A 24,450-nucleotide genomic window follows, 5' to 3' on the forward strand; every position below is an offset into this window, starting at 1 on the left:
GCATCGGATTGTATTCCGCATATACACCGATTGAAATCGATATTTCTCGCAAGGTCGGGCCACAATAAAACGAGCGGAACAATGCATCACGCGGCATACTCTGGGGTAACAGATAAAAAACTGCTCGCGATTTAATACACTTTGCGATTTTGTGTTTTGCGTGTATATTGTTGCTCCTTTCTGTCCTCTTCCTCCAAATAGAGAAATCCTTTTCAAAATACAAAATCACGTATGAGAACTGTGTATGAAATATGTGATATCAGTTTACAATTAAGAATATCAAATCCAATAGACGTCATAATTTCTTTCGTTCATAAATACGGTATAATAATCTTCTCAATAAATCATAATTTGGCGAGATGAGAGGATTACAAAGTAGGGATAATGCTAAAAGCTAGTGACGAGAGAGAGAGAGAGAGACAAGACTGTAGCGAAGGGTAAATGTAGCTAATAAGGTCTGCAATCCTATAGTAAATCACGGAAAGAATTATTTTGCTAAAGAATTAAAAAATTTAGTTAGATACAAATCAGAAAATAATTTTATTGAGCCATCGAAATAATTTTGTAGGAATCTCAAGTATGATGAACAATGCTACAAAAAGTTTTGACGTTTTAGTAACTAGTTTTAGGGCTGTACATAATTATTTTCATAATATAATATCTGTAGCTAAATGTTTAGATTTCATTAAAATCATTCTTTTCTTGTACTATCGCGTGAAGAAATTAATAAAATCTGAAGTAAATCCTAAATGGCGATTGTTTAGATCAGCATCAATATTGCTTGACAGTAATTCATTAGGACGACTATTCGGGTGGGTCCGAAGGATCTTCGGTTTTCTTTTTCTTTCTCTTTCCAGAAGAAGAGAGAAATGGAGATCTGTTAGGATCTAGTTCTCCCTGCTGCTCACGAGGAGGTTCCACACATGGTCCAACAAATTTCCCTCCTTTCGAGCACCAGCTTGATCCTTTTGTCTTCGTTCCTCTTTCTTCCGAGAAGCGACGACGCGCTCAACGCACGCTGCTGCACGAGCCACGAAGAGCTCATCGCCGCTTCGAGGTGGCAACAGTGTTGGCGGGAAAGTTATTCGACCGCTTGCCACTAAATCATTCCCCATGGACTCCTGCTTTATTATCCTCTGTCCTGCCTCCACTTACGTTGGGCCTCATAGCGCTCTGGTTTGTTCTCTCCTTCTTTTCTTCTCGCTTTCCACACCTCCTCTGGCCTCTTCCTTTCATAGTCCCTTCTGTTAGTACGTCGGATAGATGCGTTACTCGTCCTGGAAAAATCACGATGGACGCGCGCACTCGCGCCAGGCACGCAGGGGTTGTTGTTGCAAATTAGGGTTCTATTATGGTAATTCTCACACGCGCATTCTCAGGACAGCGGGTTTAAATCGACTGAAAGGTGCTTTAAGGATATTAATAACGCCAGTTTATTAACGTACGGTGCGTATTGTGGGACGAGTCGTAATATTTTATAGTACTCACATATATTCCCTATCGCCATATTTCCCCCACGCGATCCGACTATAAATACCGATAAAATACCCGTGTTATACACCGACTAATATAACCGCACGACGTGGATACTTAAATATTATATAACATAATGCGTTCGCGCTATAATTTTGTTGCTACTCATTATACCCGTTCGTTTTTATTAGATCGGGCGGAGTAATGACAAATGCCGACGAATATACGCGCCGATTTATCGGCTTTCAGAAGCTTTACTCTAGTCTACCCTATGCGATTCGTTAGCGATCCGCCTACGTAGAAAGGAATATTTTCTCCACGCGAACCGCCTCGACCTCCTTAATTGTAGCTTAAGATTGCAATCTTGTTCTTTCGACGCGCCCTCCCTACGATTCTCACGATTCTCGTACATTGTTTCCGAGTGGAATATTATGGCAGATAGCAAATTTAATTTCTTCCCGCGCGCGTTCTTCTTACCTCACCGAACCGTCATCAGACTTGCAATTAATTAAAAAAAATAACATTGCGCGGAGAGAAAAACGTTTCAACTCTGTAAGTAAAGGACGCAATCGTTGTGTCTGTATGAAAGTTGCCACGACGTTTTACTAATTTTTAAAAAGCATTAATAGTAGCACGTTTCATACTTCTCCCGTTCCTGATAAAAATAAAAAAATGTTCTGCGTTTTTAATACCAAAGATAAAAAATTAAAGAAATATTCCAACTATATTGTTTTGTAAAGATCAATGAAACGCCGTATTTTAACTCAGACACGCGTTCGCTGACGTAGTTCTGACTATATTATTAATAGTGTATGATTAAAGAGATTTCACGTGCGATTCATTTTGCTTTCAACACTATACGCCAGCACGAATAATCGTTTAATTTACTACGAAATGCGGAACATTTCTCTATATGAACGTGTGAGATAAACGCGAGCGGTGATTCGCGTTAATCATCGTCCTCGCCGCGGTTTCACAAATTCGACCGTCTTTGTCGCGACAAATAGATTGTTGTGCGCGTGGTAACGAAGTGATCGATCATTGGCTCGCGATCGCGATCCTGTGATTCCACGTTCTCGTTCAACATGGGCGGAACGGTACCCTCCCGAGTACTCGGATCACGACTAGATGGCCGGCGCGATACTTCGGACGCGAGAAGAAACTTTAAACTGTCATTAAAGCAACTCTGCCTGGGTTAAGGGGTTCATTACCGGTCGAGATTCGCGTCTCGGCTTCTTCTGCGTCATGTACCCGACAACTGGCCCACGAGACGACTACCACTATGCTCCGCAAATTACGTCTCGTGCCAGTATAAATTTACAAGTTCCTTTCCTCTTTATCTCTCCTCCGTCGATTTAATCCACGTACGACCGACTGCTGCAGCAGCAATTACTCGATCGACTCGATCGATCGTAATCTGCCGATTGAGCAGAATTATTGATACTCTCAAAATTGGAAACCGCTTGCCTTGTGTTCAGAACAACTTACACTTGCGTCGTACTTGAAACCCATGATAAATCATCGAACAGTGTACCTATTATATATCGCATCGCCCGAGGGAAAGTTCCATTTAAATTGCAAGAAGTTTCGAGTATCTATGTTGTGAGGCGAGAACTTATACTCAATGCGAACGTATCTATTATAAATCAAACACTCGAGAATTTAACGTTTCGTTTTTTCCTGCATAAAATGCAGGAAAAGCATTATGTAAAAAAAAAAAAAAATGAATACCTATATGAGAATGTATAATTCAAGCCTTATCATTTTTTCTCATGTTGCTTTTCTCACGAAAACCAAGGGGGGATATGGAGACTTTTTTTTTTTAAATAAGGACAGTCTGACTTATTCTCTCTGAGAGAACAATCTGCCAACGATGCGTTTGCGAGGCGGGGAAAAAATGGGGAGGCATTTTCGTTAACGACCGTACGGGAATCTCGTAACTTGTATTACATCGGGGTGGGGTAGGTGGCGATGAATCGTCGCATAAATCACACACGCTGGAAGCACAGAGGCGTCCATCACCGCCCCCACGTCTGTCCGTTCGTTCGCTCGTCCGTCTGTCCGTCCATCTGTTCGTCGCGGTAACGTCTTCGGGTCCTCCTCCGGGAGGGCAGGAAAAGGAAGGCTCGCTCGCAAATTAGTCACTGGGGCCCAGATTACGAATGGACCACCTCCCCGACGATCCGCGAGAGTATCCCGTTTCAGGAACGTCGGGCGAAATTAAACAAAGTGCTTCGCCCGGGTAGATTCCGCCTTCGGGGAGGCGCGACGACGTTGTGCCCTTCGTCATCCGCGTGTCGTTTTGTTGCGGCGAAAAAAAGATTCGCGGAACGAACAAATGGGATCGATAAATTTCAACTGGGAGCCATTAATCGCGGAAACGATCTTCGGAGAAAACTACGAACGAGCTTGACGCTTTCTCGTCATACACTCGACTTGCATTTTTTTTCCTATCAGATGGGTTATTCATTAATGTTTTAAATTATTTGGTTTCCGAAAACTTAAAATTTCCTCGTGTTCTCGTAATTTATCTTTTTGATCCATTTTACGAAGCGCTTGGTTATTTCTCTTATTATCGCGCGTATTTATGAAATATGTATTTCTTTATCTTTACTTCATCGCCAGAATGAAGAACGTAGTAAGTAAAGAACTGCGAGCGAAGTAATAAGTCTATCGCTCTTTTAAAACCAAGTTGTATCGCAGATACACGGTACATGGAATTACAGAGATTCGTATGAAAATGTATGTACATGCGCGTCTCGATTCACCATATGTCGGAATCTCTGTTTTATCGCGATGTTAACCTTGATTTATCTTTGTTGCAGGTGCAAGCGACCGATCCCGATTGCGGTGTAAACGCAATGGTCAATTATACTCTGGCTGGCGGTCGGCTGGAGAACGAACAGCTCCTGGTGCGCAGTGATACGGGGGATATTTGCATCCGGTCGCCGTTAGACAGAGAAACAGCACCTTATCTAGAACTGCCTGTCATTGCCACCGATAGAGGTTTGTGCTATTTTCTTTCTAGTGTCCGATTATTAAATCACCGATTCTAAAAAAAGGACTTGATGGCTTTAGCAAATAAATAGCCACGATTGCGATACCGCATGTCAAACTAATGTAAGAAATCAGTATGTATAGATATTTTGTGTTTTTTTTATAAAGAATATATGTATATTTTGATGTACCACAACCTTCTTAGATAGAATAATCATTAATCATTAGTGATTTAAAGATATGTGAATTGATAGGTGTTCAGAAAATCCCGAAAAGAATTTTAATTTTAAAATTATATCTTCTGTGGATATATTATATATATTATATTATAATTAAATTTATATTATAGTTATATATATTATGAGGTAGAAGAATGTAAAAATAATGAACACTTCTGGGCAATACTTTTTATTTTTCCTTTCTCATTGTCAGAACGAGATTTTAAAGAAACTATACTTGAGGTGCTGTGTGTGTTCACTTCTTCTCTACCTACTTAAAAAAATCAATATCACTTGACTTGATTACCTATTACTCCCGACATTTTAATCTTTATTATTGCTTATAGTTTTTTGTTAATTTTTATAATCAATAACATCGATACTTTGCTACCTCTTGGTAGTTTACGATATTTTCTTCAAAAGAACAAAATACCGCAGACACCGATCTCTTCGTTTGACATAATGTATCGCAGTTGTGAAGCTTTTCGCCTTCCGAACTTGTATCTAAACGCTTAACAACCTCAGCCATTGTAAATTCGAGACGGTCGCAACCGTTGCGATAATTCGGCTCGATCGCGAGATCTCTCACGCCATCGCGATCTCTCGTTCTGACGACGTAGGAACAATGCTCGGCTCCGTTATTCGCGTGCAAGCCTCGTGTATGCGCACGGGCGTTGATAAGGGTAGTGAGACAAGTAGAAACAAGTGGAAACGGCAAGGAGACACACGCGGAGGAACTCGCGGCTCAGAAAACGGGAAGAGAAACAAAGCGGCGACGTGGTGCGGCGAGGAGAAGACCCGACCGGCTATCGGCCCGTCGAGATCTAGTAGCTCTGTAATAGGGTGTATGATTTATGTCGACGGTAGGCTCCCTGGCCATTTTCAACACGGCGGCTCGCGGTCGCCTTATGGGAAAGGACAACGACTGAAGGTCCATTGATCCATCGTGAGGCTACCGTGCGACCAACGGCTATTGCATTTACCAATCCGGCGACGCTAAGGGGAAGAGGGTGAGAAGACAGTGGAATAACATTCAAGAAGGAAAATGTTAACCCGTGCTTAAGAAATGAAAAACCCGACTAGAAGAGCATTGCTATTGTCGGCGTTATGCCGTTTTGCAAACAGGGATGAATACATTCTTGCGTAATTGTCGCTCGTTATCGATACGATTGTTCACCGTGTGCAACAGCGGCATTGGCGACGCTATCCGACACTACCCGATGGACAATAGAATCAGCTGGATATGATGATATACAGGAGCGATTGCGAACACCATCGCAATACTGATGAGCACCACCAGCGTGGTGTGATTTATATCATCTGTCGACGAACGCAACGCGGTGATCATCCCGCAGTAAGAAATCGAAAAACAGAAGGAAACGATATTAAACAAAGTATCATCTAAAGTCGTAATGTGAATACATAACACGTAATAACTAGGAAATGAAGTCCTTAAATGGTCAAGCTGGATCTGTAGTGCTTCAATAATTCGGGGTGAATCATAATAATCAATCCTATAAACTGCACGCCGACTTTATTTTTCAGTCTTAAAACGTAATCCTACATCTACATAGTAAAAAGTATTTTGTTATTTGTGTTAGAAACGGTCCACTCAATTTCTTGTTAAAGTTTTGTGTCGAATTTTTAGTATATCTGAATGTCAATTTAACGTAATATTTTGTCATTTGAATATTTTGTATTAAAAATTGAGATATTCAACGTTTCTTGGAATTAAAATAACACAATTTATAAATAAATAAACAAATAACATAATGTTTTTTAAAATAAATTAAAACGCAAGGAAGAAATAGGATTGTTCTTACAAAGTACGTCAGTGTTACATTCTTTGTGTTAAATTAACATGAAAATTTGAGTAGATGAGATATTTAGGACATGTGACATGGATTAAATGTAACACAAATTTTTTAACCGCGTAGAACTAGAGTAATAATAATATCATAATAAATAAAGGAAGAAGGAAAACATTTCTCGGACTATTCCACCAGAACGGAAGTGACAGCTCGTGTGATAATAAATAAATCTCATTTCCCCACGAGAGGTGTATGTATACAATCGTGCGCACTTGGGTATATTATATCTCAGCCAAAGACTCCGGCGCGGAAATGATTACAAATACCTTCCGGCGATTCGCACGTCCTCACGCGTCTAGCGCTTCCTCATGGCGCCGCGCAGCCTGAGACTCATTAATCCTCCTCCTCGCCTCTTATTTTTATCCCGACGATTAATTCTTATTGCCCGCCAGTAATTCGCGCGGAGAAAATCATTTTGGCGCAACGGCAGTAAAGTGAATCGTGAACCACCGTGAACCGCGCGGGCCAGGTGCGCATGATTTATACCACCTGTTGACGGTCGCTCCGCGGACGACGACGACAACGACGACGAGTTGTCTGCCTCTCTGCGTTGTAGTAGTTTCGCCGCTACTAGGAGGTGCAAAGAAGCGCCATATATCGTCGTCGATGTTTATCGGCGGGAAACGCGAACGATAACCAAACCACAGAGGTTTTATCGCGTTAATAGCGGTGGCTGACGCCGTGCGCGTTCACGGCGATAATTATTACCTGCGCGCTCAGAATCGAGGCGGAGATCTGCGAAAGGTATCTGCTTATACACGGATTTTCTTCTGCAAGTTATTTTGCTCGACTGCGAAGGCCAGCGGATGCGGAATCAGTCCTAGACGCGAGATACCGATCCTTCAAGTGTTGCCAAGATAATCACTTGGATCATTTAATGAATAATAAATTTAGAGCTATATATTCTGTTAATTGTTTTTGTCAGCTAGATTAAAAGATTAATATAGATTAAAATTTTCCGTTTTCTTGCGGTATACATATATCGAAGAACGAGTGACTACTATTTCGATCAACTTGATCTTGTTGCTATAAAATTATAGAGGAAATAGTATTGTAAATATGTAATCAAATCCTGTTTTGAAAGACGTTCTCTCAACGCGTTTGCTATGCGATGTGATTATAGCGATATCATCCGGCACGTACATCCGAACTGGATTCTCTATCAGCGCACGGTCTTTGAAGCGGCGGAATCTCCACTCAGCATCGATTACGTGCGAGCGATATCTTACAAATGTAATTTCCACGTTAATCTCCCAGCGAAGTCTTTTCGTGTAGTTTTTCTGTCGCGTTAAGAATATTCCTCCATCCGATTTTATCGCTTATCTGCGATTCATATTATCGTATGGGAAAAATATCCGGGATGTCTTTTCCTCTTTTCAGATTATTAATATTCTTACACAGGTGCTTATTAGCATAAAAAATTATCAAATTTAATGGTTGCTTTCCATTTACACAAAAACTTAGATAACCCTTATTTACGACGTCGTAACCTAGTTGAAAATACACGTTCTTCTCCATTCTGATAAGTGAGATTCAACTTAGCTTTTACCTCGTGTTGGTAATTTTGTCACTAAAGCAAGTAGTGACGTCATTATAAGATACATCGCTTTATAGACTAAAGAAAATTATACTTGTGTGAAAATGGAGATCAACTAATAAATGATATCACTACTCTGGTTTTGCTCATGATTATACGTTTCAAGACCGAAATAGATTTTTAGCATACGATTTGCAGATCACGAATCAGATATATAATATTGAAGTGAAGATCCACTTTGCATACATAATAGAATTAGATCTTTTCCTTTTCTCGAAATCTCGATAACGCGCGTGTACAGAATACAGATACGTAAAGGAAGGCACAAGGGACGCACGTTCCGGAGCTATGCTGGGAGGTGACTTTATTGGCACCGGCGTCATAAATCTCCGGTGGGTTTAACTTCCACCGACTGTCATTGTCCGCGCCGTTCTTGCGCTTATTTATTTCACCCTTTCGACTCCCGCCGTGTTACTGCGCATAATCTCGGATATGTCACTGGTGCGAGCTTTCAGTTCGCACTTTGTAGCATATCCCGGAATTAGTGTGCGTACGTTTGCTCACGGCATATTAATGGTACGTCTCGTTCCAACCGTAAGGGTTTACTCTCGTAAGAGCGAAAGAAACGCATTACGGTTTTACGCCAAGATATGCGCCACATAATGCATGCGATTTAAGGGAAAATCATTTCTCAACCTCTTTTATCAAGATTGTACTTATATGAAAAAAGAAATTGAAGATACTAAAAAAAAAAAAAAAAGATTCTAATTAAACCTGCGGGATGCTAATATTTACGGTTGCGTTTCCGTAATGCGCGTCGTGGAACTCATTCCTCGCGTGGCGTAATTTCGCAGTATAAGGTTGAGCACCGCCGCACCTACCGGCCGCATAAATCTCTCGGAGGCCCTTCGTATCCCCCGCCGCACGAATCCCGAAAAGAACTCATCCCGGCGATCGACCGCGTGAAATTAAAAGGGCCGGACTGCAGCGGGCACGAAAATATCAGGCAACGTGCATTAAAATGCCGTTGAACTATCCCCAGGAAGTCGGTATCCGTTCGTACCTGGGTGCGTTCTCTGTCTTCCGTATCGAACGCGAGAGAGCGCGTAATCAATTTTTTTACCGTCTAAAGAAAGAAGAAGAAAGGAAAAAAAATGCTACAAAGTGCGTTATTTGATCTGTAGGAAACGTACGTGCCTGACAATTAAGTATTGTCGTTAGAAATTCTTTCGATAAGTTTCACGAATGGATTGCATCCACTGGTGGTTAATTCGTGGACTGAAGATTAATTCCTTTCGATGCCTCGATATTCCATAATCGATCAGGGAGGTACGATAGATGTATAATATAGCACATATATTAATATTCATACTTTAAACAAATTATATCTATATGAAAGACGCACTTAAAATACTCCATTTTTGTTAAAAAATTATATTTTTATAATTTATTTACTTTATTTGTTATCATTTTTATCGATGTAAATTAAAATTTAAAAAATAATAACAAAAATCTAAATGGTCTTAAGAATTTTAAATATTCAAAATGACTTACGCAAAGTTTCGTTGCGATTCACTAATTAGTTAAAAAGACTTAAAACACGAGAATTTTGTTTATTTACAAGACAACTTATATTTCTGCATTGCAAAAAATGTAACTATACATAAATTATCTTGAATGTTTAACGTAGTTATACAAAAATATTTTCGTCATACTTTATAATACATTTCTATTAAAGCACAGATAAAAAAAGCATTATACGAAAAGCATTTTATCGAAATAATTTTTGGTTAGAGTAAACTGTCGTTGAATCTTTTTCTATTACTTTTATATGCGATTCTTTAATTTTTTCATAATTTTTTTGTTATTTTGAAATATTCGTACCTCCTTAATCATAGATAAGGACGATTCAAAAAGAGGATTGAAACATTTACTTCGATGTTTATTTAAATATTATATTATAAAATATGCGCGGCAATTGACGCACAATTGATACCATCCTTTGTTTACGATTGATTTTGTTGAGCCTAAAATTTTCTACATTTGGATCAGAAGCTTCGTTCTTCCATATATCGAAGAAAAGGCCGTGGTGGCATCACGGGAGATCGGGGGACCGGCTCTTGACGCATGACTCCAATGACACTCGCACCTATAAATCTCCTCGCGCTCGGAGAGAGAGCTCCGCGCGGCTGAGTCCATACATTATTGTGAGTTACGGTTGTAAACCGTTTAAACATCGGATTACCCGTTTTACATACTGTCTTTGATATTAACACTTGCGTCGCATATCGCCTAAATCCGAAGCGGCGGCACAGGAGCTCGCGATATCTCGTCGTGCCTGATTTCTCATTGCTCACCAGCGTCGCGCTATCGTGGAAACGCGTATATAAAGAGATAGAATTTGCAGATAATCTCCGATTAATTTCAGACGATATGGTTTAGCGATATAATAGTTGCGGAGAGCTACTGATAAAGTGTAACTTTTGCAAGCTTAATGCTGGAGTTCTACATCATATGGGACAACTAAATGTGAAAGATCGCGCTTATCATTGTCCGTAGAATGCGAAAGATAATACCGTAATCGCTTTTTTCCTGCAATGCAATAGTCATTATATCGCATATAGCTTACATTCTGTAAAATCTTTGAGGTGAATTGAACCAGTGTTGAAGAAGAGTGGCTCAGTTGTCAATTTTTAAGAGTTGGATTCCACACCGAAGATTTTAGAGAGTAGGTCAATCGATGCACCAGGAGCAATTACCTCACAGTGGCACCGAAGATACTCTAAAAGAGCGCGGTGATTTGGGGGGACCCTGTAAGCTTCTCACGTTTGAAATATTATTACGAGCGGCGCATTACCCCGCGCGCGGGGGTTAAAAGGAGCTCACGTGTGTCCGAATAAAACGAAGGGAGAGAGGATACTGACCGAGGGAAAGGATGCTGAGAGAAGAGACGGAACGAGAGAACGAGATGAAAGGACGATGAACGGAGAGAGCGAGAGAGACTCTCCAGCGGCTGATTGGGTCCGAGAAAAGGCCACGGGAACGGGACGCTCGTGATTTATGCCGACCGGCTTCGGGCGCGCCGTAGATTCGTTCTCTACGCCGGCTAATACCCCGACATTATTTGGCTCGATAAGAGGATTTCGGCCGGGAATGAAATAAACATAATGCGCTCTCGGCCACGTACCTCTCGCCTCTGTGCGTACATCGTGGACCACTCGTGGATCACTAGCGAGTGTATCCAAATTCAGCGCTGCTCAACCGCTTGATCCTTATAATTAATTGCTGAGTATAAATCAAATCCGTACTGTAAAATCGCTGATGACAGTTGAACATTCAACATTATTCTTTTCTGTTATTCTAACTTTCACGAGAAATTTATCGTTAAATGTTACAATGAGATTAAAAATTAAATCCAATTCTCTGAAGTTAAATAACATTTCGTTATTTTTAACTTTCAAAAATATGTATTATTTTTAAAAATTCAACTTTTATTGCAGAAACCACATCTAATCAACTCATTTCTGTGATTTTGAATTGCTTATGTTCCAATGCAAACAGCGTTTATTTAAATTCACGACATACTAAATAGGGGTAGCGTTGATCTGGGAATGATTAAAAATACGTCAAATTGGGGGTATAATTTAACATTATCAATTTAACAGGATATTTTTCATAACTACTAATTTCATTAATTGTATGTCCATAAGGTATGTATATCTAATGATGCATTGGATTCTGTTTACAGGGGGATTAAGTACGATAGCGATCGTGGGCATCCAGGTAAGGGACGTGAACGACAACAAGCCGATTTTCAAGCCACAGCAGTACAACGTGACCCTGCGAAACGACGATGTGACGCGCAGTCCGATTTTGAAGCTGGTGGCGACCGACCTCGATATCTCCACCTTCGGTCACGTCACTTATCACATCAGCAGTGGCAATGAGGACGGAATCTTTCAAATCGATCGTAACACCGGCGAGCTGCACGTGGCGAGGCCAAATCTGCTCTCGCGATCGTCGTTGCATCACATCAATGTAACGGCGATTGATGCAGCCGGTCTGAAGAGTACCGTCGATGCCGAGGTCAAGGTTACCGTCTCCACCGCGGAGCACAGAATCGCCACGTGCGAGAAACCGCGTTACACCGTCATGGTCCAGGAGAATATTCCGCAGAATTCCGTCATCAGCGGCGTGAAAAGTGCCACGACAGCGTCATCCTCGTCGACTGGTAAGTTGATTCGCTTTTATGCTAAACTTTTTCGTCGGTCGGCCGTTGTGTCTTATAATGCATTATCATGTTACATCACGTCGAGCACGTGTCGAGAATACTGCGACTGACGATGAATAATGAAGGCTTTTCTCCGCGCAGATTTTATATTTCTAAATACAGCCATTTATTTATGTATCGACATTACTTTGATAATTTTCACACGCTATGTTACATGAAAAGAACGATTGCTGAAGTAACTAAAGAAATAACTCTATTGGATCATAAAATAATTATAATAGAAAACTCAAGCGTGATGAAAACATTAAAACACAATGCTGCCAAAAATTATATTCTATCAATCGGTTTGAATGGATCTACGTAATTATTTTGATAATCCAAGAAAATAATTTTCAGATACACATCTAGCTGTAAATTTGTAGATATTTTAACGAAATCCTTCCTTCTACGTTGTATATATTTTTATCGTCTTTCACTTGCATCGTATTTACATTGTTTGCACTTGGAAAACTTAGGAGCTATGTTCACATAGCGTCACGATACCGAGTCATTTGCGATGCTTGCGTAAGGGTACTCGCATACCGGAGTTAATCTGGCGGGTCTTCTAAAACGGAGGTACAAACCACGAGCGGCGAATGCCTCGGAAACGTATTCCACGCGCGGCGTTATCGCGTTAGCATAGTCGCGTCACGAGTAAAACGCTGAGGACTCCACGAACGCCTACGTGTGCACGTGGATGTATGCTTAAGCGCACGATGCGCGGCTCTGAGAGCCAAAGCATATCACGCGAATGAAGATACTCTCTGTCTTACCTGAGCTTTATTTCAGATTAGAAAAGATTCAGCAGAGCGGTAGCGTTATACTAAATGCCCCGATATACTTTCGCACGCTACTTGAAGGAACTTGTGTCTTACATACCGCTGAAAGTATGATGGCAACATAAGTAAAAAAAAATTTGTTAGATGAAATCTTCTTCTAAAGTTCTCCTGTAGATTTTCGGTCTATTATAAAATTATGGTAACCTTTATTTCAGGCAGCTGCCCTTAAATTTACTTATTTTTTTTAAATTTAATTTTTTCTCTTTTATTTTAATAATATCACGGGAAATTTTTTTTTTAATTAGCATTCCATACTATAATGAGCGAAATAATCAACAAATTTAGATTTAAGCAAGAGCACTATTAGCCCAAATAAAAGTCACAATAAAGTCACAATACCATCGAAATGACGTCAGAATGAGTCGTGATTAAAAAGTGACTTTTGATAATCACATTTGTTATTTTGACGTCATTTTGACTGGTGTCTAATGATTTGTATTTCATTTAGAAATTATATCAGGTATATTGCGCAAGACAATTTTAGAAATTAACGCGCGGACTTTTTTTACAAAGTAACTTGGAAATATTAAGAAATAAAGTCTTAAAAGTTTTAGGAGTTTATTTTTTATATTTCCTTTAAGAACACGGTCATCATAATTACCGATAGATCGTAGTGTCACTGCGCGATGAAATCTAACGAATTTATAGAAGGAAGGGGGGGGGGGGAAGGGTTTCGAGTCTGAGCAAACAGGTGGCCGTCGAAAGAAGGAGAGAAATGGGATTCGCGCAGCGGGAGGAGGCCGCCGCGAGATCGTGGACGACGATGAGGTGTGGCGGAGGAAGAGGCGAAGAGGAGGATTGAGGCACACCGGTAAGGTCGCGGACGGGTGGGTGGATTGCTCCGTGCCGATATATACCGAGGCCGGAGAGGAAGGCGGCTGATCGAGGGTTGGCGGGGAGAGGGGGGGGCAAGGAGAAAGAGAGAAGAAGTACGTATCCGTGTTTCCACACTGGTGGTACATCCGATGCAAGATACGGCGCGTCACGACCCGCGCGCTCGCCGCACCGTATACGCCGATGCGCCGTGTAAACTGTCCCGCACGGTATCGAGCAGCGCGCACGGCCACGGTACGTTATACGCCCGAGAATGCCGAATAGTTTACACGGTGGTACCTAAGGTACCTTACCGGTGGTCGTATTGTTCGCCCCGGCCCGGCCCGTATATGCAGTCCGTTGCATATCAATGCGCGAGGCTTCCCTCGCTCAGCGACGACGTGGATCTCTCTCTCTCTCCCCCCCCCCCACTTCTTTTTTCTTTTCTTTTCTCATCTTCTACTCCTCTTCGTCATTCTTTTTCTTCGGAGAGGAACTTCTCGATTCTTATTTCTTATTCCCGCGGTCTCGCTTTCTCTCGTAATGTATCTATAGCCATGATTTGAAAGAAGGAAAAGAGAGAGAGAGAGAGAGAGTCTATTGAATGTATAAGCTGCGCTATCTGGAGTAAAAAAGTGTCCTGACTCTGCGACGTGCGATTTTAGCCTGATCTACAACGTGCTCTTTGCTTCCTGTTTCTTGCTTTTTATCAATTTTTACTTTTTGTCCTGTTTCTTCGTTTTTAAGAAACTTTGAAAGAGACAAGAAATACATGATAAGAAACATGGTTGTCGATAAAACGATTACAGAGTGAGAAAAGGGAAAGAGATAAAAAATAAGAAACAGAAAGTAAAAAGTACATTGTAGATTAAACTTTAGAGATTCGTGACAGATTTCCCGTCTTGGTGTGTCATCCTTTTTCATAGAATCTTTTTCGCAGAAACGTTTAATTGCAATCGGGAGCTGTATCTTTCGGATTCTTTGTACTCGTTTTGCGACACACGTAAATAAATCATCGTGACATAAGTCTGGAACGAATAAAGACACAATTCGAACGCATTTTTCATAATTATCGCTCTTTATTTCTGTAATCTTAATTTGGGAAAACCAAATGTGTGCAGCAAGACACTCTTATATATACGATACTTCCATTCCGCGCAATGCCGATTAAAAGAGACTCGAGTGTAAAATGTAAAACATACAATGAAACGCATATTCGAGATACCTTATACATGACACGAAACAACGAGCACCGTCTCAAATACCGCGCGTTCGAAGTTGTTCTTCCGGCATCGGCGCGATCGGCTGGTCGGTCGGCCGACTTCAGAACTCGACTTCCAATCGGCCACGCGTCCAACCGCGCCGTAGAACCAGTTCGCGCAGAAGAACGCGCCCTGACACTCAGGCCCGCAATATTTGACACACGGCAGCCAATCAGATTATCAGATTAAAGTTGAACGGGCCGGCGATCGTCGGCACAGGTGCGGTTCGTTTCGGGCTGTACCCGAGAGAGAAAGAGGAATCTCGCGGGCACTCATTGACATGCACCGGCGATCAGTGCTACCATTTTGCAACACCTGTTCCACTAATCCGGCCCGGATCCAGATAAAGCGAAACCAGATGTGGCAACCTCCGTTTTGAGTTTAGATTTTCATTAGATTAATTCTGTTGACCGATCGGCTTCTAGCGAACAAAGCGACAGTGAAACTTTTGTATTATAAAGCGTGCTTTGGTATTATTAGGATTAAATATTATCGTTGTGCTCGGAGATATCAACATATAAATCATATTTACGCTTGAATACATTTGAAAGTATTATCTGGTTTTACTGCTCGCTCTAAAAGAACGTTTTAATCAAATATCTAAAAATGTAGATTCAGATCTGAAAATAATTATATAAGATGTTCAAATTCTGATTACTAGAATATTAAAACTTTATGTTGCGTCACTTTATGTTATCATCAAGTGACAGGTTTAAACAAATTCGATATAATTATTTTGATAGATCCATACAAAATTTTCTAAAAGGATACGTATTTAGCTGAATTTCTAGATTCTTCTAGCAAATTCTATTCTCCGTGTGCAGTCTCAGTTTCCGACTCATGAATGGACAATTAAACGTATTAACTTTCCAATAACCCGTTTATTTTATTCGGTACGACGTGATATTTGCCGAGGAATGCCCAATCAGATTAGCAGATCGAGTCGAAAATTGACGTAAAACGAGTATCCAGGGACAGAGACCGGCTACCACTTTACGATCACCTGTTCCGGTAAAGCAGATTTCGCGCAAACGTTCCTAGCAAATTGTGAAAAAAACGCGATCGTTAAAAGGGTGACGGCCGACAAAAGAGCGATCGTTTCGTCGATGCTTCGAAACTGTTAAAACCGACGTAGACGAACTCCTTATTGGGAAGCAGTCGTTCGTTTCGCGAACGGCCGGCTGTCCCGATCCTTCCATAAAACCTGGCGACAAAGTGAGGAACGCGCTTCATTTTACGGTCGAGTTTATGGCACCTGGGGGACGAAGAGGAGAATCAACGCGCCATGATCGCGTCGAGTAGAGAAGACCGGTCTTATCTTATCCACGGAACGAGCGGCCGCTCCCAGCTTTATGCTGAGACCGATCCTTCCCTAAGAAAAGAGAAAGATGTCTAGAAATCGCGATGACGCGGATTTGAAGGTTGCAAAGTTAGAAATGGACTCGAGATACGAAATTAGCGGCGGTCGGATGAAAATTAACGGTTGCTGGGAACGTTTATGCACTAGCTTGACTTCATTTCGCTACAGGAATCGTGTGATACATACAAAGAAAATGGTACGACACGATAACGTGATTGACACGTAGGTCGTCAGTAGAAAGTGCAGGACTAGTGACATTGAGGCAGGTCACGTTGAGAAATCGGCGCGCGACGAGCCGGTCAATCGGTACACACCGAGATAGTTTGCTCTCTCTCTCTCTCTCTCTCTCTCTCTCTCTCTCTCTCTCTCTCTCTACTCTCTCTCTCTCTCTCTCTCTCTCTCTCTCGCTAGATTGCCGCGAAAGCTCGGCGCGGACAACACGAAACAAGACGGCTGTTGTTGAACACCAGTTTTGCAACACGCGGAAGAGGCGATAACGACGGTAACAAGCGTCTTCGTTAGAAGGCCAAGGCGCAATCGGTAACCGCTCATCAGAAAGTCGCGCCGTTCTCCATCTCTCTTCTCTCTCGCGAATTTCCTTGCCACGCTCGATTATGCATCTCGTTGGTGATCCGCGAAAGAAATCTCGGGAAATAACGTCGAGCGCGTCATGTGCGCGTGTTTGCACGGTGTTAGATTCACATAGTTAACGTCATCGTCAGCGCGTGTAACAAAATTATATTGTTCCCTTATTTCAAATAACACAATTAACAAAATTGATGATAAATCGTTCATTAAGAAAACTGAATTTCTCAGAAAAAGACAACTATTTTTAACTAATAATTTTGATAATAAAAAAGAATATATTTCTAACACGGTTAAATGTTATATTTTTGATATTTTTGTTTCACAACTTTTAAAAAAATTATTCTTCAAGTTATATAACAATTTTGATGTTTTGTATGAAGTTAAGTTAGTCTACTTTTGATGATCGCTAACTAATGCTTATATACTTGACTCGTTTAGAATGATAATCGAACCTTGCGTTTTTCGAGTAGTGTCACTTTTTGAAATAAAGGAGCAACATCTTTTTCCAATACAATATCACTTGTTTCCATTCTTAAGATAATGTATTTTAATTCAGAGCGTCGATAATAATTAGAGTGAATTTCAAAAGGTAATCTCTTCGAATCGAGTATTTCGTACTTTTCGGGACCTCGGCATTCTCGTCGAAAGAATGCGCGCTTCTAGAGTGTCGGTCGGGAAGACGCGGGCCAAACGAAGAAATCGCAACGAGTAGGGCGAAAGAGAAGGATGTGAAAGGAGGAAGAGATGGAGGAGGAGGAGGAGGAGGAGGAGGAGGAGAGGGTGGACCGTCGTCGTCGCCGAGGTCGCATAAATCGTCGTGAGTCGGATTCCGGGCAGCCGAACGCGAGCCGCCATTGTCCGAGACTTTTTGCCCCTCTTTCCCTACCAAGAGGGGGCTGCCGCTACGAAGCTGCACTCTTTGCATATGCTTTAAATATCGCCGCTCCGTGCGCTCGCTTTGAGGGCTCCCAGCGCACCACTCTCCTCTCCTTTCTGCTCTTGTAGGCGAAGAAAAGACGGCGTACGCGGTCCGGGAGGCGCGGGAGGGTGAGAGTAGGAGGAATGAAAGATGAGGAACGTCGAGAGAGGAACCCGAAGTTCGCTGACTGTCGACTCCTCTTGCCGCAATTGGAGGATTGCATTAGATGCATCGTGGCATCTGCGATTTGTATCCCACGCTCTGCTGCTTCGAAAGCGCGTCAGCGTGATTTCGTATCGAGGGGACGTAAAATAAGTAGTTTCTCGAATTTACGACGGGACGTAGGCTAAGCCGTTCTTATCAGTCCTACAGCATCCTGCCATCTGAATTTCTGTCCGAATTTCCTCTAGTTAACGATGCAAAAAGTAAATGAAAAAGGTGCGGGCGAGGGACGGAGAGAGGATCGACATTTTGGGGAAACTATCTTTAAACTGAACAACGGCTAATCTTATCCGCGCGACACATCGTTCGTCTCTAACAAATTTAACGATGACACCATAAAGATCAACGCTGCGCTGGCAAGTCGTTTAAGACTGGCCATAAAGATACATCCGGATATAACGCGTGAAACGATCTGGCTGTAACGTCCCAGAATAGGGTATAATCCGCCACTCTCGTCGATGATCAAATCGTAAGAAGTGCTCGTCCGAGTTAATGATACGATATACCTCACTATACTCGTGTCTCATCTTTATTGTTAATTATATTATAATATTGTTCCCCATAATGTGCAATCTAATTCCCCTAAATATAACATTTAGCTCGGCTAAATATTTGGTGAACAAGTTAAACGCGTATGGGGGGGGAGAGAGAGAGAGAGAGAGAGAGAGAGAGAGAGAGAGAATTCGTCAGTTCGTAACATACCTTTTTTTTACGAACACGATCTATAATATTATAAAGCACGTCTCGTCGTGACGTACGTCGCGTCGCCCCCTTTTCTTCACCTCTGAATCCTACCGTCGCGTTTCTCTCCATCCTCGTCTCGATCTTCAGCGGGTCTCTTCTTTCTCCTTTCCTCTCGTTCTCTTCACTCTTCGGCTACTCTCTCGTGCACGTCGTGCTTTCGCTGGACTTGCAAATTTCGCGTGGCGTTAGCCTCCTCGGAATCTTCGCCGAGCACGGTCGGCGAATCTCGCAGAGAAGAGAGAGGGGGGGTCCGACCTAAACCCGTGCCGAGAAGATTTGCGGATCGAGATAGCGCGGCCGCTCTGCCACACCGAGACGACGAATGCTCGCGGTCTGATTTGCGTAACGTTCTCGGAATTTCATCTGCGATGCCGTATCCCGCAGCCCCTTTTACCGACTATTCTTTCGACTTCGACGAGTGTACTAGAGACTCCCTCCAGTAAGAGTCTGGACACGAACCGTAGTTTTGTACACTGGATGGTAGTTTTAACAAAAATCTACGAGAGAGAAAAAACATGTATTTACGATATTTTTCTCTTTCTCATTTTATTCCATTTCTCTCTCTCTCTCAGGAATTTTTAAAACATGATGGATCAATCAAAAGTAGTTTTTCCATGTTCAGACTCTTATATACAGTATATCATGAAAATCATCATCACTTTTCGATCGCTTGTATGTCCAGAACGGCTTGACCGATTTAGAAATTTTTTAGCTCAAATCACTCACGATGCCGTCTTTCAGGATATATTACGTGCGATTCAAAATGTTTTGTATTCTAGTAGTTATGTACCCCCCGAAAATGGACTTTGGTGGCTCGGGATAAGAGAGACTTGTAGTGTCTATTATTAATCTTCTAAATTTAAATTAACTAGTAGTTTTTTTAACATGGCCGGAGACACTACCGCGTCTCCTGATTAGAGAGTCTCTAGAATGTATACTTCTCCTTTGATTTCTCGCGTATCTTTCCTTCTGCACTTCGTTCTTTGCACACACACACACACACACGCGCGCGCGCGCGCGCGCGCAATCGCTGTTCACCATTCCTGCTGCTGGGGTCCGATTGTTATTTAAAATTATGCGCGCTATTAATTCAACACGCCACCGCCTTTGTCCTCAAGGTTTTAATTAGTTCCTTTCGCGCACGTCCGAGTGGGGTACAAAGTTACGCGCAGTACACACGTAATTAATTCGCCCTGTCGCCGGCTTTATATCCGATGTTTTCATTACTTTCCCCCTGAGTGCGGCTGTCATGAGAAATAAATTTTTTTTCTGAATGGGCCACGATTATCACGTGCATTATCTGCAGTAGTATTCATGATATTTATCTTGAATATTGTCTACTTTTTTCTTATATCTTAATTTCTGCGAGTTGGTCTTCCGCTAATTTATATCATTTTTATAGCAGCTATTCATCGCGCAAATCGTTTACTGAAACGGACCATGTATTTCAACAGCGGCAATCATTTATTAATACATATTGTCGACTTTCTGATGCAAACTCTATTATGATATAAAAACTTTTTGTCTATCTTAGATTTCAAGCGAATTATTGAAGTCCATTGATATCTCGAGTACCATTTGTTTCCTATCGGAACGTGCTCTTCAAAAGCGTGCGTGCCTTCTTTCTTCCCTAAATTTATTTTATCATTGTTCGCCAGATCGTTGCTACCTCTGGGAACGTTCGTCGCAAGATTATTGCAGCGACTATTGTTACTCGGATCGCAATTCCGTCGCCACCCCGCCGAGCGAGAGAATCTCGGAAAAGCGCCTTTGAACGTATTCCATCGTGGAGGTCGTTCGCAGATCGGTGGAATTCGCAGATGCTCGCGAGATACACCGTCCTGCTTAGGTACGCTTCGCTATCTCGACTGTGAAAGCATTTGCGCGCGTGCACACGCGAACACACGTATGCACACAGAAATACACGCATACAGCCGCTTACACATCGTCGCCTTACCGCAATCGTTTCCAATCCAGTGTTGTAAGGCGCATCGTGGTAAAAAAAAAGAAAAAAGAGCAGCGGGCATCGCAAAAATCTCGGCCGTACTACAACCGACATTATAGCTTTCCGATCTAGCAATCGCGTGGAGTTCTTGTCTTTTCCGGTATTCGTGCGCCGTTCGATTTAAACGCTATAGCGTGCGTGGCAACGCAACTAATCGATCCAAGAAGGTGGATAAAGAGACCCAGTTCTATTTTAAATTTCCGTTCCGTATTCCGTATTCATGCATAGAGGAGACCCCGAGGCACCATGGGTCATTGACTGCTTAAGGTAATCCAGAGTGTTTAGATTAATGTAACTGGTATTACATAATTCTTACTTTTTTATTGTTCGTATTTAGTATCTAAATATAGTTATTAAGTCCGTTGACTTGAGACGCACATGTCGTTTATAGTTTTTATGCAAAAGTAATTTTTTAATCATTCAGAAATACTTTAATATTGTCTTTGTAGTAAAAAATATTACACGTATAGAAAGTCAAGTGCAAGTTTCTATGTATTATTTTTTTAATTATAAACTGTGCTTACTACAGATAATCATTTATCACTTATTTTCTTATATATATTTTATTGTTTTCTATATTAAAAGTGTTCGAAATCACACACTAGATACATGAGAAAACAAGGCATTACAAATTAATATATGTGCTGCAATGTTAGTAGTTAAGCCTAAGTAATCAATTTTATTTTATCTTCATAAGCTTATTTTTATTTATTTACTGCGATCAATATAAATTTTTTATGGAGTTTTTACTTTATTATAATTATTGTTATTAATCATAATTATGCTTCATTATACAATATTCAATGATTATGCTAAGACTGTATAAGTAAAAATTTCTTTTCAACTTTTATCACGGTTATTTCCTGAATAAATCTACTTTTGCGTGATCTATAGTGCTCCGGATATTTATTCAATAACAGATAAAGTTAGGTCGTCTCTTAAAAAATACGTTTTTATTTTTCCTCAAAAACCAATCAATATTCATTAAATATGCTCAATGCATTTTTAAATGTGTACATAATTCTTTAATTATATAAAACAATGAGACAACAAATCTTAAAAATACTTTTGAGAGTTTAAATTTTTATGGTTTATGGTGTCCCCCCTCCCCGATTTTGTCTATCTTTACTGATATATACTGTTATTATTTACATCAAGATCTTTTAGAGTTTAGGAGTAGAATTTTCTAATATCTTTTTGCGAGCTATCAGTTCGCCGTCCATCCACGTTGCAACTCGCTTCATTGGCAAACAAGACTAGCAAGATTGCCATGAGAAGCTGGCTGGTCTTATTGGCGCCCTCCGCACAGTTCGTCGAAAAGCTGCACATCGATAATCAAGATTTTGTTTGTGCCGTATACGTTAGAACTCAAAATCTCTCGCAACGCGAATCCTTTGAATACTCTTCTCTCCAATCTGCCTCACCGCCATATCGTTGGAATTCGCAGATGTTTCATGAATGCCTCGTGCGATGAATCCTCGCGGAGGAGCTTCAACGACGATTCTCGCTCGCACGAACGCGGTATCGTGGTCACTCCAATCGGTTTCAATCCCGCGCTACAATCACGACAAAAAGACAATCAAGACGTGAAAATCGCGATACCATTTCTATAAATGCATGTGCAGTATTAATTCATATTTTAAAAAAATGTACTAAATTTTAATAAATACTTGTTTGAATAGTACTGGCTAAATATTTACTAAATATATGTAAACATACATTTTTTGATATAAGTATAATTTTTCTTATTGAGTATACATATTTATTTACCACAAATAAATGTTCAATTCGTACTATTTAAACCAATTTTATTGAAATTCAGCAAACTTTTTACATGGAATACGATAACATGGAAAGGAATTGAATGGCGGAATTTTATTTTTAATTTCTTTCGTAAGAATTAATATCGCTCACGTTTAATAATGGAATACTATAATTATAGGACAATCCGTCTTCTTGATTTATTTTGCAGTGATTGAGAGGTTATACTGGTGTGGGACATCCTGTAGATACGTTGATAACAACGTACGCTGGTACGGAGGAAATGATACGAGGGGGTGAGGAGGGGGGATAGAGCACAGAATTCTCTCGGCTCCGTATTCCCCGTATTTCTTCGCATCTTCTATGATGCACCTTCACGACTCTTATCTCGCGCCTCGTTATCGCCGTTTACCATCGCACGAAGCGGCATGTGGAGTCTCCCTCGCGCGCGTGCATGTGTATGCAACCGTGCACGTATACGTATATCTTTTTCCCGCTCTTCCTACGGAACCGTCGACGATCCGATCCCTCGAGCGGCTCCGCTACGCCTGGAATTTCGTCGGGTCGGCTGCGAGAGAATTACCATGGTGTAATCCTAGATGAGATTGTCCCGGGAGAAAAGAAACGGCGAGGGGGGTGCGCGATAAGAGTGCATGTCGATGCTCCGTGAGCGCCGATCTTTCAGCCGGCCAATGTACTCTATGCAATCCAGTCTTATTGCGAATCGCTGGATCGTGTTCCACTTTCAGTTTACCTCACCCTGACACCTGAACCTGAGCGCTTCGATACCTTCCGGTGACATGTAATCTAGATTTTATTTTTTACATGTAAAGACCTACAAAGACATATTCAAAGGAAACACGTAGAAAGGACGATTTTGCTGGCGTATCTAAAAATTTAGCTAGTTGAACGAACTGTTCTTTTTAAGATGTATAATGTTATACATTTTAAAAATCTCAATACGATTCATCTTTTTGTTTCTTTTAGCATTTTCAGATGTAACCTATTTGCTATAACCTTTGCTGAGAACATTTTGGCTACGTTTAATAGAAAAAGTAGCTTTTTGCAACTGTTGCAAAATTGTTTAATATGATAGTCTTGCTTAGTTCCTCACTGGATGAAATGTATAAACCAATTATGTTAAAAAAAATTTACGACAGTTATAAAGCTGCTTTTTCTACTGAACGCCATTTCTTACGATTTTCACTTTATCGAAACAAGCAACGTCATTATTTAGACCAACCAACGTCGATAAACCTGATTTTAATTTATCGTCGTGTCACTGGAAGCCGTCGGTATTATATTGTCATCACATTCCATTGTCTTGTCACGTTTCTGAACCTCATCCAATACCTCTCCGGTTCTTCATTCTGTTACTTGCCGGATGTACGCTTAATTATTTAGCCGCTTCTTCACTTTAAGAGAGCGCTTACAAAGCTCTATTCGTTTGCTCGAATAATTTGACACACGCGTTTCTTTGCGCTATTATATTGCGCTGCACATCGTAGCCAATTGTTTGCTCTGGTACAACAAACCCCCTATTGATTACACGCGGTTTTCTTCAACGCGCG

At 41.1% G+C, this 24,450-nt stretch overlaps 1 protein-coding gene across 1 annotated transcript in view; it reads left to right on the top strand.

Annotated features, from left to right (window-relative positions):
- The first annotated feature begins 4,304 nt into the window (after positions 1-4,304).
- ds (dachsous cadherin-related 1) overlaps positions 4,305-24,450 on the top strand; it is a 72,448-nt gene continuing 52,302 nt past the window's right edge. Inside the window, exons 1-2 of the mRNA XM_018551352.1 lie at positions 4,305-4,479; positions 11,845-12,327. Coding sequence (XP_018406854.1) covers positions 4,335-4,479; positions 11,845-12,327 — 628 coding nt within the window. The 5' untranslated portion in view covers positions 4,305-4,334. The remainder of the gene's footprint in view (positions 4,480-11,844; positions 12,328-24,450) is intronic.

Source organism: Cyphomyrmex costatus, unplaced genomic scaffold, assembly GCF_001594065.2.
Source record: "Cyphomyrmex costatus isolate MS0001 unplaced genomic scaffold, Ccosl1.0 scaffold14, whole genome shotgun sequence".
NCBI lineage: Eukaryota > Metazoa > Arthropoda > Insecta > Hymenoptera > Formicidae > Cyphomyrmex > Cyphomyrmex costatus.